This window comes from Ceratotherium simum, chromosome 24, assembly GCF_057802395.1.
Source record: "Ceratotherium simum simum isolate JZ-2026a chromosome 24, ASM5780239v1, whole genome shotgun sequence".
In the NCBI taxonomy this organism is placed as follows: Eukaryota; Metazoa; Chordata; class Mammalia; order Perissodactyla; family Rhinocerotidae; genus Ceratotherium; species Ceratotherium simum.
This window is the reverse complement of record NC_141923.1, coordinates 11,622,550-11,638,979: the sequence shown is the minus strand read 5'-3', so window position 1 is coordinate 11,638,979 and position 16,430 is coordinate 11,622,550. Positions and strand designations below refer to the sequence as shown.

General features: G+C 36.4%; 1 protein-coding gene across 4 annotated transcripts in view; it reads right to left on the bottom strand.

Annotated features, from left to right (window-relative positions):
* PPP4R4 (protein phosphatase 4 regulatory subunit 4) overlaps positions 1-16,430 on the bottom strand; it is a 221,834-nt gene that overhangs the window by 192,964 nt on the left and 12,440 nt on the right. Inside the window, exon 2 of one of the 4 annotated variants that reach the window (XM_087448008.1) lies at positions 15,157-15,256. The exons of the other annotated variants lie outside the window; for them this stretch is intronic. Within the exon in view, the coding sequence (XP_087304134.1) occupies positions 15,157-15,170 (14 nt within the window). The 5' untranslated portion in view covers positions 15,171-15,256. The remainder of the gene's footprint in view (positions 1-15,156; positions 15,257-16,430) is intronic. 4 annotated transcript variants of the gene reach the window in all.

The following is a 16,430-nucleotide window of genomic DNA, read 5'->3' as shown; positions in this document are numbered from 1 at the left end:
CTGGCAGCCACTCTAGAAAACAATTTGTCAGTTCTTAAAAATAAACATGCAACAACACACAATCAGCAATTGCACTCTTGGGCATTTATCCCAAAGAAATGAAAACTTATGTTCACAAAAACACCTGTGGATGAATGTTTATAGCAGCTTTATTTGAACCAAAAAAATGTAAACAACATATGTCCTTAAATGGGTAAATGGTTAAACAAACTGTGGTACATCCACACCATGGAATGCTACTCAGCAATAAAAAGGAACAAAGTTTTGATAGATGCAAGAACTTGATGAATCTCCAAAGAATTATGCTGAGTGAAAAAAGCCAACCCCAAAAGGTTATATACTGTATCATTCCATTTATATAACATTCTTGAAATGACAAAATTATACAAAAGGAGAACAGATTAGTGGTTTCCAGGCTTCGTTAAGCATGAGTGTGGGGGCAGGAAGAAAATAGATGTGACTATAAAAGTGTCACATGAGGGATCCTGGGGTGATGGAAATCTTACCTATCTTGATTGTATCAATGTTAATATCCTCGTTGTGATATTGTACTATAGTCTTTCAAGACATTACTATGGGGGAAATTAGGTGAAGGGTACATGGGTATCTCCATTATTTCTTACAACTATATGTGAATCTACGATTATATCAAAATAAAAAGTTTCTGTTATAGACCGAATTTTTTAAAAACACATATGAACATCTCGATAGATGTAGAAATCTGACAAATCCAACATTTATTCATGATTTAAAAGTAGCAGCAAACCCAAAATTCCTAGATAAAGAATGCCCTTCAGGTAAAGGGCATCTACGAAAAACTCAGAGCTAACATCATACTTAATGGTGAAAGAATGGATGCTTTCTCCCTAATCAGGAACAAGGCAAACACATTCACTATTACTACTTCTATTCAACATGGTGTTGGAGGTTTGAGCCAGTAAAATAAGGCAATAAAAAAATATTAAAGGGAGGCGGCCCCACGGCCTAGTGGTTAAGTTCAGCACAGTCGGCTTCAGCGGCCCAGGTTCGGTTCCTGGGCACAGACTTACACCACTGGTTGGCAGCCATGCCAGGGCGGCGACTCACATACAAAATACAGGAAGACTGGCACAGGCGTTAGCTCAGGTTGAATCTTACTCAGCAAAAAAAAAAGAAAGAAAGAAAGAAAGAAATTAAAGGCTTACGGATTCCAAAGGAAGAAGTTAAACTGTCTTTATTCACAGACAACATAATTGTCTATGGCAAAAATCCTAAGAAATGCACAAAGTAGCTGGTAGAACTAATTAGTGAGTCTAGCAGTGTGGTAGGATACACAGTCAATATACAAAAGTCAACTGTATTTCCACATACCTGAAAAGAAAAATCATGAATAGTAATTTAAAAAGCAATCCAATTTACATTAACATAAGAATATGAAATATATTAGGAAAATTTGGTAAAAGATGTGTAAGATCTGTAAACCAAAAATTACAGAGCATGCTGAGAGAAATAAATAAGATCTAAATGTACGGAGAGATGCTTATCACTCAAGGATTAGAGATTTAATACTATAAAGATGTCAGTCTCCCAAACTGAAGTACAGATTCAACAAGATCTCAATCTAAATCCCAGCAGGCTTTTTGTAGAAATGAACAAGCTTATTCTAAAATTTATATGGAAATGTAAAGGATCTAGAATAGCCAAAACAAATTTGAAAAAGAATAAAGTTACAGGGCTAATACTATCTCATTTCAAGACTTATTATAGAGCTACAGTAAACAACATAGTGCAGCATTGGCCACAAAAAGATAGATATGTAGACATCAATGGGCAAGAATAGAGTATTCAGAAATAGACACAAACATAAATGGGCAATTGTTTTTTGACAAAGGTGATAAAATAATTCATGAGGAAATCATCATCTTTTCAACAAACGGTGCTAGAACAAATGAAGAGCCATAAGCAAAACACAATGAATCTCTCCCTGACCTGAAACAATATACGAACATTAACTCAAAGATCACAGGCCTGAAGGTAGCAGCAAATAGTATAAAACTTCTGGAGAAAAATTTAGTAAAAAATCTTAGTGACCTTGGATTTAACAAATATTTCTTAAACAGCATACAAAAGACATAAACTATAAAAGAAAAAAATCATCAAAATGAACTTCATCAAAATTAAAAACATTTGTTTTTCAAAGGCACTGTTACAAAAACGAAAAGGCAAGCCATAGACTGGTATAAATATTTGCAAAACATATATCCAACAAACAACTTGTATCTAGAATACATAAAGAACTCAAACTAAATAATAATAATAACATCCAACAAAAAATGGACAAAATATTTCAAAACTTTACCAAAGAAAACATACAAATGGCAAAGAAACACACGAAAAAGATGCTCAACAAAGTTAATCATTAGGTAAATTCAAATTACAACCGGTGGTAAGATACTCCTACACACAAACTAGAATGATTAAAATTACAAAGACTGAAAATATCAAATGTTGGCAAGGATGAAGAGGAGGCACTCTCATACACTACTGACGGGAATGTAAAATGGTACTACTACTTTGGAAAAGTTTCACAATTTCTTAAAAGGTTACGCACACACCTACCAAACAATCTAAACATTCCGCTCTTAGACACTAACCCAAGAGAAATGAAAGCACGTGACCACAGAAACACCTGAACACAACTATTCATCACAGCTTTGTTTGTAATAGACAAAAACTGGAAACAATCCAAATGTTCACTAACAGGTGGACAGATAAACAAATTGTGATATATCCATACAGTGGAACACTACCAGCAATAAAAAGGAATGAACTACTGATACATACAACATGGATGGCCTTCAAAATAATTATGCTGAGTGAAAGAAGCCATACTAAAAAGAATATATACTACTGTATGATTCAATTTACATAAAACTAGAGAGAATGCAGACTAAACCAGAGTGACGGAAAGCAGATCAGTTGTTGCCTGGGGATGAGGAAAAAAAAAATGAAGTTGGGATTACAAAGGGGCATTAGAAAACTTTCAGGGGTGATGGATATGTTTATTATCTTGATCATGGTGAGCATTTCATGGGCATTTACACACGTCAAAAGTCATCAGACTGCACATTTTAAATAGGTGCAGCTCGTTGTACACCAATAATACCTCAATAAATCTGTGCAAAATAAAGTATATAAATACAAAAAGGAAGACTGATAGAAGGGCATCTAGGAAGATGGCAGCAGCAGGCACACAGTTTTTGAAATTTCCTGAATTCCCCATAAAAACAGAGCAACTGGAAGAGTAAAATAAAAAGCAATACACTACACCTACACATAACTAAGTGATATGATTTCCCACACAAACGCCAAAATATATGCATGTATGGACAGCAGCTAAAACTATGAATGATTTTGTACACTCCAATAGCTGATGAGTTCAATGAGACCATAACAATATCTGAAGGGGCTGAATCAGTCTTATCCCATGAACTCTCAAAACATCTAGAACAAAGGCCCACACTGAAGAAAAATTCTAGGAAATAGAATCTGAACTGAGCAGCACAGAAACAACAGACCACAAAGGAAAGAGGTCCAAATAAAAGTAATGTAGAGAAACAGAACCCAGAAACCTCAGAAAGTAAGGCATCCTACTTTGAATACTACAAAAAAAAAAAAAAAAAAGAGGGAGTTCTATAATCCTGAAATTAGAAAAGCTATCATGAACTACACCCCCTTCCAAGGTTTATGAAATTAATTTCACATAAAAATAAGAAATACACAAGGATCATGATCTAATTCTATATATAGTTATTAAGAGAAAAAAGAGGATAGGGAGTGAAGTAATATTCCTAAAGACAATGAAAGACAGACATGCCGACAAAACAGCTAACTATAACCTACTATTTCTCCACAAGCAAAAAAAATTAAGAAAATGTATAACATATGGAAAAAAAACACACGAATCACAGTTATGAAAACTCAGAAATAAGGTGACAGAACTCAAAGAAATGGAAGAAAATATTTCAGAAAAGACTAACTAGAAAGAACACAAGGGTGAATCAATACAATAGATAATGCCTTAAGAAAAATAAAAGGTGAAAAGAAGGAAAATTTAAAAACAAAAAAAGATTTGAGAGAAAGTAAAAAGGATTTGAGAGAAAGTGATAGATAAGCAAAGAAGACCCAACATACTTTAAATAGGAGTCCGTAAAGAAGAAAGCCAAAGCAAGGAAAGTGTTTTAAAAAAAGTTATTAAAAAAAAAAAAAAACTTTCCTTAAATAAAAAAAGACTCAAAAGAGCATACCATATACCTGAGAAAAATCAATCTAGCATAACCAACACTAAGGCATATTATTGGACTCTAGAGAAAAAGAAAAACCCTTTGGGCATCCAAGCAAAATCATCAAGTTACTTAGTAATAGAAACAAAATCAGATTGTCATTAGATGTGGACAACAATAAGATATTAGAAAAGCAAATAATAGCCTATAGGTGACACCGCTCACTATGAAAAAATACAGAAAGTGCACCTAAACTGCAATCACCATAATCTCTATCAAACACAAAATCTAAATTTAATTTCTATAATCAATTTATGTCTGGCCCTTCTCCCTCTCAGGGAGAAAAATGTATATATTACGGGTAGTGTGTTGGATATTATTGCTTAGAAGAAAATGCGACTGGGTTAACTAGTGGTTCTCAATTGGGTATGATACCCCCTCCACCAGGGGACATAGGACAATGTCTGGAGACATTTTGATCATTGCAATTTGGGAGATGCTACTGTAATCCAGTGCATAGAATCCAGGGATGTTGCTAAACATTCTACAATGCACAGAACAGCTGTCCTCAACAAAAAATGTCTAAGAAACCCTGGTTTACACAAAGTAACTATTAGTTGACCATATAAGATTACCAACATTAGATAATTATCGACCTATAACAATGCCAATTTCATATTTTCATTGAGCTTTAGCAGAAATATATTAAGTCAGACTTCACGGTAACGTATACAGGTTGGTAACTACAATATGCTAAAGCAGTGGTCCTCAAACTCGAGCATGTTCCAGAATCACCCTGGAGCACCTGTTCAAACAGGGCCCTACCCCCAGAGATTCAGGTTCAGTAGATCCTGGTGAGGCCTAAGAACTCTTTCTAACAAGTTCCCAGGTGATGCTGATGCAGCTAGTCTGGAGACAATACTCTGAGTGCTGCCATGATAGAGAAAGAGTCAGAAAAAGGAGGAGACTGCAGATTCTTCACATTTTTTAGACTACATGAGTGAAATGAGCCAAGTACACAGTAGCAGTTTGTCCAAATGAAGCAGAAGGCCCATCTGACCTTGACTGCATGTGTCACTACTTCTGTTAGTCCTAGCAACAGGGCTCCTCTTCATAACAACATTAAAAGTGATATGGCAAAGAATAGTTAGCAGAGGTGGAATATCATGTGGTCTACTCTAATGCACATTAGAGTATGACGAGGAGCTTGAGAAAGGGTTGTGTATCAGACAAGAGAGACATTGAGAAGAGCGGACTGGGCTCTCTATTAAAGCGGGGTACTGAGCTTGCAGGCCTGGGAATTTCTTGGGTGATGTGGACCCGCTGTTATCTCTTGCTGACTTGGGTCACAGTCGGTAAAATAAACCAAATATGCATGGATCTATGCTACCACCACTGAATGGAAGGAACCCCAAAACAATCAGCATAGGTTTAAGTCAACAATATACAATTCACTTTATTGCTGTTTGACATAGTATATGTAATTTTAAAGTAAATGTTTAATCAATGTCATATTTTATTTTTTTAACACACTAAGCTTCCTAGACTTCAAAACCTACCACTTTCAACTGAAAGGCACAAGGAACAATCATCCTGGGTACAATATGAGCTGCTCCTTTTTGCCCCAAGTGTGCTATTCTTTGGGACATGTTCTTTTTCTAGGATACTCACTCAGAAGCAAAAAGGACACAGCCCACTCAGCAGATCATTCCTCCAGAACTAAAAAGAACTGGGTTAATCAACTAATCTGTACACTAGTGGCTAAAAAGGAAACAGGAAGAAAAAAAAAGACTAGTTAAATAAATGAATTTAGGACAGCTATCTTCTAAATTCTAAATTAATGTTACTAATTATTTTATTCCCCTGGGGAGATGCACCTATTTTAAAGAGCCATTTATAGTACTATCTTAAATCAGGGAAAACAAGTCAATCCACTGAAGCATTTTTTGCTATAATAAAAAGTTTCACTGTCTTCGTTGTCATCCCAGCTCCTGCCATTTTCATAGGTAATTTCATCATTCAAGTGACAACATATAGCTAGTTTTTGACCCTCTCTAATCCAATGATGTTTTATCCCCAATGCTCAACACTGTATGTATCACACACACTCAGTAAGGGCTCCATAAATATTTGTTTATTTAAGTTGAATTTGTCTCCACATCAGCAACCACCATCAAAGGCTGGATTCTTATCCTTACCTGGAAATGGTCCATCTCTAGAATCTCAAACTCTGTGATCTCACTTGCTGGCTATAAGCTCTTATCTGTTCTTCTATTGATAAATCCATTCTTTACCCTCATCACATTTCTAATCCCTCAGCTCCTTCTTATTCTCCAGTTTCTAATATTCCTCCTAGTCTCACTTTCTTCCTTGCCAGCCTGAACCTCCCCAACTATTACTTCAATTACACTCTCACCAATAACCTTACTTCAATTCTCCTCCTCCTAATAACAACAACAATAAAAATAATATCTAAGGGGCTGGCCTGGTGGCATAGGGGTTGAGTTTGGCACTCTCTGCTTAGGCAGCCCGAGTTCACAGGTTCAGATCCTGAGCGCTGACCTACACCAATCATCAAGCCACACTGTGGCAGTGATCCACATACAAAATAGAGGAAGATTGGCACAGAGGTTAGCTCAGGGCCAATCTTCTGCACACAAAAAAAGTAGTATCTAATATACTATATGCTAGGCACTATGCCAATAAGCACCTTACTTACAGTCATTTTATTTAATTCTCACAATATTATGAGATAGACTAGATACTATTATTAGCTCCATTTTATAGATGAGGAAATTAGAGCTTAGAAAGATAACTTGCCCAAAGTTACCCAGCCTGTACAACTTCAAAACCCATGTACTACCCTGCCTCTCCTCCAACCTGTGAACCCAGCCATACCAAACCCAGCCAAGTGCTTTTTCCACCTCACTCCCTCTCCTAGGCTACGCAGCACTCGAGAAAACTGTATAACTATGCTGCTTAACACTTTTAAAACCATACAATTTCTAAAAAAGCTGGTCCTCAATGATGCTGGAAGGAAATAAAATGATAACCAATTTGTGGGAAATCAAGAAAAGGACCAGAAATTCTTAGTATATCATATTGCCTAAAGCACTTTCAGAAACCTTATCTTGGGTCTTTAAAAATGAGGCTACCTGTGCTAGTTTATGAAATCCATGCCCTTCCCCACAAAGAAGAAGAAATTGCATGTTAGAACAGATCTAGATACTGACAGTATTGTCTTTCTCCATTCTTGTACCTTACTTCATCCTCCTAGGAGCTCAAAATCTAATGAGGAATACACACTCAGACTAAGAATTCTGACTGTATAGCAAAAAGTCCTCTCTCTTTTCCTAGCCTCAAAGTTTATTTAATTCTAAACCAATGGGAAAAGGGAGAGGGGAAGGAGCAAATGCTATTCAAAAATGACAACATAGGGGTCGGCCCAGTGGCGTAGCAGTTGGGTTCGTGCGGTCTGCTTCGGCGGCCCAGGGTTTGCAGGTTCGGATCCCAGGCGCAGATCTACGCACCGGTTATCAAGCCATGCTGTGGCAGGCGTCCCACATATAAGATGGAGGAAGATGGGCACAGATGTTAGCTCAGGGCCAATCCTCCTCAGCAAAAAACAGGAGGATTGACAACAGATGTTAGCTCAGGGCTAACCGTCCTCACCAAAAAAAAAAAAAATGTTGACATAGCATAGTCAGTCACTACTGGAGAAATCAATCTGAGAACTCTAGCTTTGCTACTGTTTAACTATGTGCAGGATCTCAAATGATTTGTGTATACAGAGCCTGTGATCCTAATCCTAGCAGCTCTCATTTCAAAATCCAAAATATAACACAGAAGCTGCTGATACCGAGCTTGAATTTATAACAATAAAGTGGATGCCACACAGGCCTTGCTTTGAGCTCGCAATGAAAACTAAACTTTACATAGTTGATATTTAATATTTCTTTACTCAAAGTAAATTATTAAACAGTTTGTTTTACTGAATAGAACAAAATGAATTAAATGACTAGCTTAGAGAATTAAAATTCCAAGAAAGACAAAACCTTCTTTTAAGACAACGATGACTCAAGAATCTAAAGCGGAATACTGACTACCAATCCATACCATCAGTAATTTTTCAGATGTGGCGTATTTTCATACGTTAGTACTATAAAATTGAATCCTTAATAATGTTGAATCTTCAAAATGTCACCTTAAAAGGTTTATATAGTTAGTTTATATAGATATTCAACCCTCCTTATAGTCATTATGCTCAGAATCATAGAGAAACGTATATTTTTTAATAGCAGCAAAGACAGAGTAAGGGAAAAGTTAACATTTAAGGGTCTACTATGTGCCAGGCAATGCATTTTACACACATTATCACATTAATCTTCACAATTTATGAGCAATATATTTCCATCCTTACTTTATAGTTGAGGAAACTGAGGTCCAGAAAAAAAAAATGCGACTTACCTAAAGTCATCCAACTACTAAAGGTTAGAGCCAGGATTCCAAGCTACAATTTCTAAACCCATAACCTAGGGCCACTATACCATCTAGTATCATAGTCCCCTCATAAGAAATGGCTGAACTAAAATGTCTACACGTCTCTAAGCCTAAAAATGTCTCTAAGTTGATAAGCCTGCAAGAGAAACATTTGCACAATTTATTTAGTAATATTCATGTTCCAATAAATTCTCTTACCAATAATTTCCACTCTGTTTCTTTTACTATTCCCATGCCATGTCAACATAGCATGCAGAGGTTTCATGTTCATTGTGAAGAAGAGACAAATTCCTCTCTTGATTGAACCAAATATCCTAAGTTATATAAAGAGCATTCTCTTTTGAATGGCTCTTCAACTTTGTATATCAAAAACTGAGCTCATTTCCCCTCCCTCTTTTTACTAACACAGGTACAAACAGCTCTGTGATTCTCCAGGTACCATCTTAGAATTACTTTAACCTTTCCTTTCTCCCTCATACTCCACATCAAATATCACAACAGTACACAAGAGGAGCCTTATCCTCACTTGTTCTAATGTGGAATCAACTTATTAAGAGGCAAGCACACTTCCCACATTAGCAAATCTTTCCTTATTTTTGTTTTTGTATTGTTTATTTTGGATTTTTTCCATATTATTAACAAGATTATATTTGATGTTACCTTTGATATGTTTTTATTTTATTATACAAAGAAGTACAATTATTGTTAAAATTTAGTTTCAGTTATATATGTTAAATACACAGACACAAACACATGTGTGTATATGCCAGGTCACAACTTAAAATATATTCCTGGGGCCGTCCTGTTGGCATAGGGGGTAAGTGCGCTTGCTCTGCTTCGGCAGCCCAGGGTTCGCAGGTTCGGATCCCGGGCGTGCACCGATGCACTGCTTGTGAAGCCATGCTGTGGCGGTGTCCCATATAAAGTAGAGGAAGATGGGCACAGATGTTAGCCCAGGGCAAAGCTTCCTCAGGAAAAAAAAAAAAAAGAGGAAGTTTGGCAACAGATATTAGCTCAGGGCTGATCTTCCTCATACAGACACGCACAAAAATATATTCCTTACTATGGGTCATGGTAAAAAACAATTGAAAACCATTACTCCATAGTATTTTGCAGAGAGTAAACGGGAAGATTACCAAGAGCCCTAAACACACGAGCTACAGCAGGAATGTTGAAAGGTATGCAAAATACGAGTTCAGGAGCAACAAACTTAGAAGATTTCTGCAAACACTGTAATCTCCCCCATTATTTTTTTAAATCAGGCTTTCTATTTCTCCATTAATGAACAGCAGTAAAAATTCTTCTAAAAATACTTTTTAAAAAAATACAGAGATATATTAGGACATAGCAGGGGAAAGGAGATAGCTAAGAAGACTGGGTTTACATAACTGCCAACCCAGTAAGAGAGAAACCCAAGAGGGAAAACAGAATAGTAAAAAGAGATAAAAGCAGGCCAAATCCCTGGCACCTACAGGAAGAAAAGATGATAAACAGCTACCATAGGAAGGGGTAGAGACTCGATCACTTAACCTATAGAAGACAGGTGGCCTGCTACGTTCAACAATTCAGGAAGTGTTTATTCAGGATGTGCTGGGTGCCAGGCACTGGTTCTGGATTCTCCAACACAATCTAATCATGCCTTACGCCTAGCCACAGAATTGTCAGACAACAAATACTGAGTGAATGCTCATCGGACATTAGACCCTGAACTAAGCCCTGGCAGGGATGTGGTGGTACACACAGACACAAGCCCTGCCCTAGTAGAGCTTCACAGTCAGGGAAGACACGAATCAAACAACAACCAACTAAACCATCATAAGTGTGCAAAGATCTATAAAGGAACAGCAGAGTTTGGAGGTAAAGGGAGGGCTTCCCTGAAGAGTTGACACCTGAAAAATGAGTAGGAATAGGCTAAAAGAGAGAGTAGAAGGAACTGTGTGTTCAAAGGTCCCATGCTAGGTGGGATTTGTTCAACTGTTTAACAAAGATTTACTGAACACTTATGATTTGCCAGTCACTGTGCTCTGGAAGTAGAAAGAAAAGAATAAAAACAAAGCGCTCTGCTTCTGTGTATCTGAATTAGAGCGGAGAGGAAGGAATGGCTTCTTGCAGAAATAAAATCAATAGGACCTGACACAAAACTAATTACTGAGAGAAAAAGGAAGAGTACAAAATTATTCCCAGGTTTCCCTCCAGTATGATTTAAAAGGATGCTCAGGCTTCAACAAGTGAGAGCATATTTAGATAAAAAGTGATGAATTCACAGTTTCAGGCACCGGGAGTCTGAAAAGCCAGCAAGACATTCTGGTAGAGACATCCTGGGGGAGGCAGCCAGCAAGTGTCCTGGTCCAAAGCTCGGGAGAAAAGCCAAGGCTATAGCCACAGAGTTGGAAATTACATCACGGAGACGATAACTGAAATCTAGGAGTGGATAACACGACCTAGAAAAAGAGTCCTCACAACAACATACAGTGGCTCCTCTCTGCTCATTTGACGGATATTACTGTACATGAGGCACCGAATCAGAAGAAGCGGAATACAAACAAATCAATTTTAAAATTTGAAAGCTCATCAGTCAACCCAAAATCAATGTATAAGAGCTGTGTGAAATGATTCCTTTTCTCTAATGCTAATGATCGGATATACTGGAACGCTGAAGTCAAAGAGGGACCTAAAGACCGTCGTCTCTGTGACGTGACTCCCACGTCTGTGGAAATATAACTCACCTCCTCACACTGTGACAATGAAGAAACCTACATCTACAGAGATTATGGAAGTTGTTCAAGGTCAATCGGCTAGTTATTGTCAGGGTCAGGACACTATCTCCACAACAAAACTATTGGTCCTTTAAGATATCTCAAGGGTTCCTAAAGAACTATTAATTTAAATTAATTCCACATGTCTATTTTCTTCAAGAGAAAGAAACAAACTTAATTTTTCCTGATGTCCCTTATAGTAAAAGAACTATTTTAGACATTACTATCATTATTTTTAGCAATATATGTATTACCAGTCCTCTAGTTATCTTAAAAGAAAAATATTGTCTAAGGAAATATAATTGCTAATTATACCATATGTAATTCAATGAGTAAATATTGATATATATGTAAATAATCAGTAAATTGACTTATATAAATATATACTGTAAATACATAATGATATATATATCTTACCTAAATTATATATCTCAAAATTTTAATACATTTTACATAAGACTAGGTCCACATGCTATTTGTGTGGGAATCATGAAAAAACTAAGCAGTATAATGGACTTTTTAAATCACTATATGTAATGATTTTTATTACAAAATAATGATTTGATGAAATAACAAGTCATTCTATTCTTATTTATACACTGTTTACCTGCACAAAACAAAAGGATTTAGAGCAGCACACATGTTTAAACATGCAAAACACTGAAGATTTTAATATTTTTTAGAAAATACTAGTCAAAAGAATCAGAGCTGATTAGTTTACCCTGAGCCTTTTTTCTTTATCTAGAGATAAGTAAATATTTTTGAAGAAGTAAAGAAATGGATGTACTAATCACCCGAGGTAAGTTGATAACTGGGTTAAGTTGAGCACTGAGTTAAGTTTACAGAGTCACAATGCAAGAAAGAACCTTAATAGCATGATTAGTACATCTCCCTCACCACACTGATGGAACACAGAGAAGCTAAACGAGGTTCCTTAGGTCACGCAGCTGGTTAGTGGCTGTGCTCCATGTTTCTTAGCAACAAGGATTAAAAGAAAAACACAAGTTATATAGCTCTCACTGCCTAATAAAAAGAAATATAAAATTAGTATAGAAACTGATTATATACACGTTCCTGTATAATAAATAAAAGACTAGAGAGGAACTAATAAAATATATGCTATTTTGGAACATTAAGAAGTATTTTTCTTGAAGGAAAAAAAAGGAGGCTACATCTATTTACCCACTAACATACCAAAAGAAATGAGTGTTTTCCAAAGTAAAAACACTGGAATTTTGACCCTTCAGTGGGTTTCTGCTAATCAAGTATTTGAAAACTGTCTTGACTAAACAAACGTGGTTTTTTTAATGTTTATATCAGAAAACTACATAAACCTTGTGAATGTTCCTATTTTGTAAAAGAAAGATTTAATCTGCTTAAATATCAGAGATGAGGAACAAGAAAAATTGAGGATACTCCTAGGCTTTTAACCCGTGACATTAAGAAGATGGTGGTGCCATTTATCTGATATAAGCAGGCAACTCACATTTGAGTAAATATCTGAAGGAAATGATAGAGCCAGCAATACAGATATCTGAGGAAAAAATAGTAAAAGCAGAAAGAACAGCAAGTGCAAAAGCCCTGAGGTAGACGTGTACTTGGTGTGTTTAATGAATAGCAAGGACAGCTGGAGTATACACCAAGCAAAGAAGGGAACAGTAGGAAATGAAATCAGAGCTGTCATGGAGAAGGAGGGGGAAGTCATAGAAATCAGACAGAGCACATTCTCAAACCATAATGAAACTGAACTAACAATCAGTAACAAAAAGATATCTGGAAAATAACCAAATATTTGGAAATCAAACAACACACTTCTAATGACTCAAAAGGCCAAGAAGGAGTCTTGAGAGAATTTCTTTAAATTTTTAATTAAATGATAATGAAGGAGCTGGCCCGGTGGCACAGTGGTTAAGTTCGTGCGCTCTGCTTTGGCGGCCCAGGGTTTGCAGGTTCAGATCCCAGGCGCAGACCCACACACCGTTCATCAAGCCATGCTGTGGCAGCGTCCCACATACAAAATAGAGGAAGATTGTTACAGTTGTTAGCTCAGGGACAATCTTCCTCAAGCAAAAAGAGAAAGATTGGCAACAGATGTTAGCTCAGAGCCAATCCTCCTCACCAAAAAAACATAAAATAAAATAAATCATCATGAAGATAAAACATGTCAAAATTTGTGGGATGCAGCTAAGGCAGTGCCTAGAGGGAAATTTATAGCATTAAAATGCATATATTAAAATAGATCAAAATCAACAACCTAAGCTTCCACCTTAAGAAACTAGAGAAAGAAGAGAAAACTAAATCCAAAGCAAGTAGAAAGAAGGAAATAATACATATTAGAACAAAAACCAATGAAATTGAAAAGAGAAAAACAATGAAACCAAAACCTAGTTCTCTGAAAAGTACAATAAAACTGGCAAACCTCTAGCCATGTTAAACAAGAAAAAAAGCGAAAAGACACAAATTACCAATATCAGGAATCAAAGAAGGGACATCACTACTATTCCCACAAACATTAAAAGGGAAGAGTGGCATAGCATAATTCGATGCCTATAAATTCAATAACTTAGATGAAACACAGTTAAGTTCTTGAAAGACAAAAACTACCAAAATTCACTCAAAAAGAAAGAGACATCAACTAGCCCTACATCTATTAAATAAATTGAATTTTTAATTAAAAACCTTTCAAAAAAGAAAATTCTAGGCCCAGATGGTTTAAATGGTGAATTCTACTTAACATTTAAGGAAGAAGTAATACCAATTCTACACAACCTCTTCTGGAAAATAGGAAACCAGTTCCCAAGGCATTTCATGAGCATTCCCCTAAAACCAAAACTAGGCAAAGATATTACAAGAAAAGAAAACTGCAGACCAATATCTTTCACTAAAATAGACGCAAAATCCTCAAAAATATTGAGGCAAGTAGAGTCCAGAAACATATAAAAAGACTCATACATCATGACCAAGTAGATTTCATCCCAAGAATGCAAGTCTGGTTCATCATCTGAAAACTGATCAGTGTAATTCACCATATTTAAAAACTAAATAAGAAAAGCCAAATATCATACATCAATAGATTCAGAAAAAAACATTTGACAAGATTCAATACCCACTCATGATAAAAACTGCCAGCAAATTTGGTATAGAGGAAACTTCCTTAACTTATTGCTACCTATAAAAAACCTACAGCCAACATCATACTTAACGGTGAGAGACTGAATGTTTTCCCCCTCAGATCAGGAAAAGGCTGGGAGGTGGTCTCACCACTCCTGCAGTGGAGGAACCTGGCAGATACTGCTTTAACCAGCTGATCAAGATTAACATCACCAGGGCCGGCCCCGTGGCTTAGTGGTTAAGTGCATGTGCTCCGCTACTAGCGGCCCAGGGTTCAGATCCCGGGCGCACACCGACGCACCACTTCTCCGGCCATGCTGAGGCCACGTCCCACATACAGCAAGCAGAAGGATGTGCAACTATGACATACAACTATCTACTGGGGCTTTGGGGGAAAAAAAGGAGGAGGATTGGCAATAGATGTTAGCTCAGAGCCGGTCTTCCTCAGCAAAAAGAGGAGGATTAGCACGGATGTTAGCTCAGGGCTGATCTTCCTCACACACACACAAAAAAATGATTAACATCACCTGTGATAAGTCATGTTGACAGCATGTACCCTGTGAAATGAAGGGATGAGAAAGGCACTTCACCTCTGTGGTATCCTTCCCAAAAGCCCATAACCTCGATCTATAAGAAAAAAAAAAAATCAGACAAATACAAGTTGAGGGACATTCTACAAAATACCTGCCCAGTACTCTTCAAAACTATCGAGATCAGGAAAAACAAGAAAAAACTAAAAAGTGTCACAGACAAGAGGAGACTAAAGAGATATGACAACTAAATGCAATGTGGTGGCCTGGATTAGATCCTGAAACAGAAAAAAGGATCATTAGTGAAAAAGCTGGTGAAATCCAAATAAAGTCTGGAATTTAGTTAATAGTGATGTACCAATGTTAATGTCTTAATTTGGACAAATGTACCATGGTTATGTAAGATGTTAGCTTTGCGGGAAACTGGTGAAAGGTATACGGGGACTCTCTATACTATCTTCGCAACTTTTCTGGAAATCTAAAACAATTCCAAAATAAAAATTATTTTTTAAAAAATTAAAAGGGCAGAAAAAGATATACTGTGTAAACACTAATCAAAAGAAAGCTGGAATGAGCATATTAACATCAGATTAAAAAAAGAATATTTCGAGAGATAAAGACAAACATTACATAACTATAAAGAGGTTAATTCATCAAGAAAACACAGCAGTCCTAACTGTGTATGTACCCAACTACAGAAATAAAAATACATGAGCTACGAGTAAAAATGGCAGATTTGAAATAAGGAATAGATAAATTCACCATTACAGTTTAGAGACTTCAACACTCAGCTCTTTGTAGTCAATAGAACAAGTAGACAGAAAACATCCTTAGAGACGTAGAAGACCTGAAAAAGACCATCAAACAACTTGACCTAATTGACATTTATAGAACATTACAGCCAACAACAGCGGAATATACATTCTCTTCAAGTGTATGCTGACTATTCACCAAGATCAACGTGTTCTGGCCAAAAAAAACCTCAGCAAATTTAAAAGAACAGAAGTCAAGCAAAGTATGTTCTGTGATCATTACAGAATAAAACTAGCAACTAATAACAGAAGATATCTGGAAAAATCCTCCCCAAAATTGGAAAATTATGTGAGGTACACATTCTGCCCAAAACATATCCAAACCAAATCTACAACATGCAGAACTCTTTAAAGAAAATATTGTTCAACTTTGATATTTTTTAGTTCAGCAAAATGAACAGTATTTTGGTTCGATGATAATATTATTGCATCCAATCTTTAATGAAACAGAGGCATTTT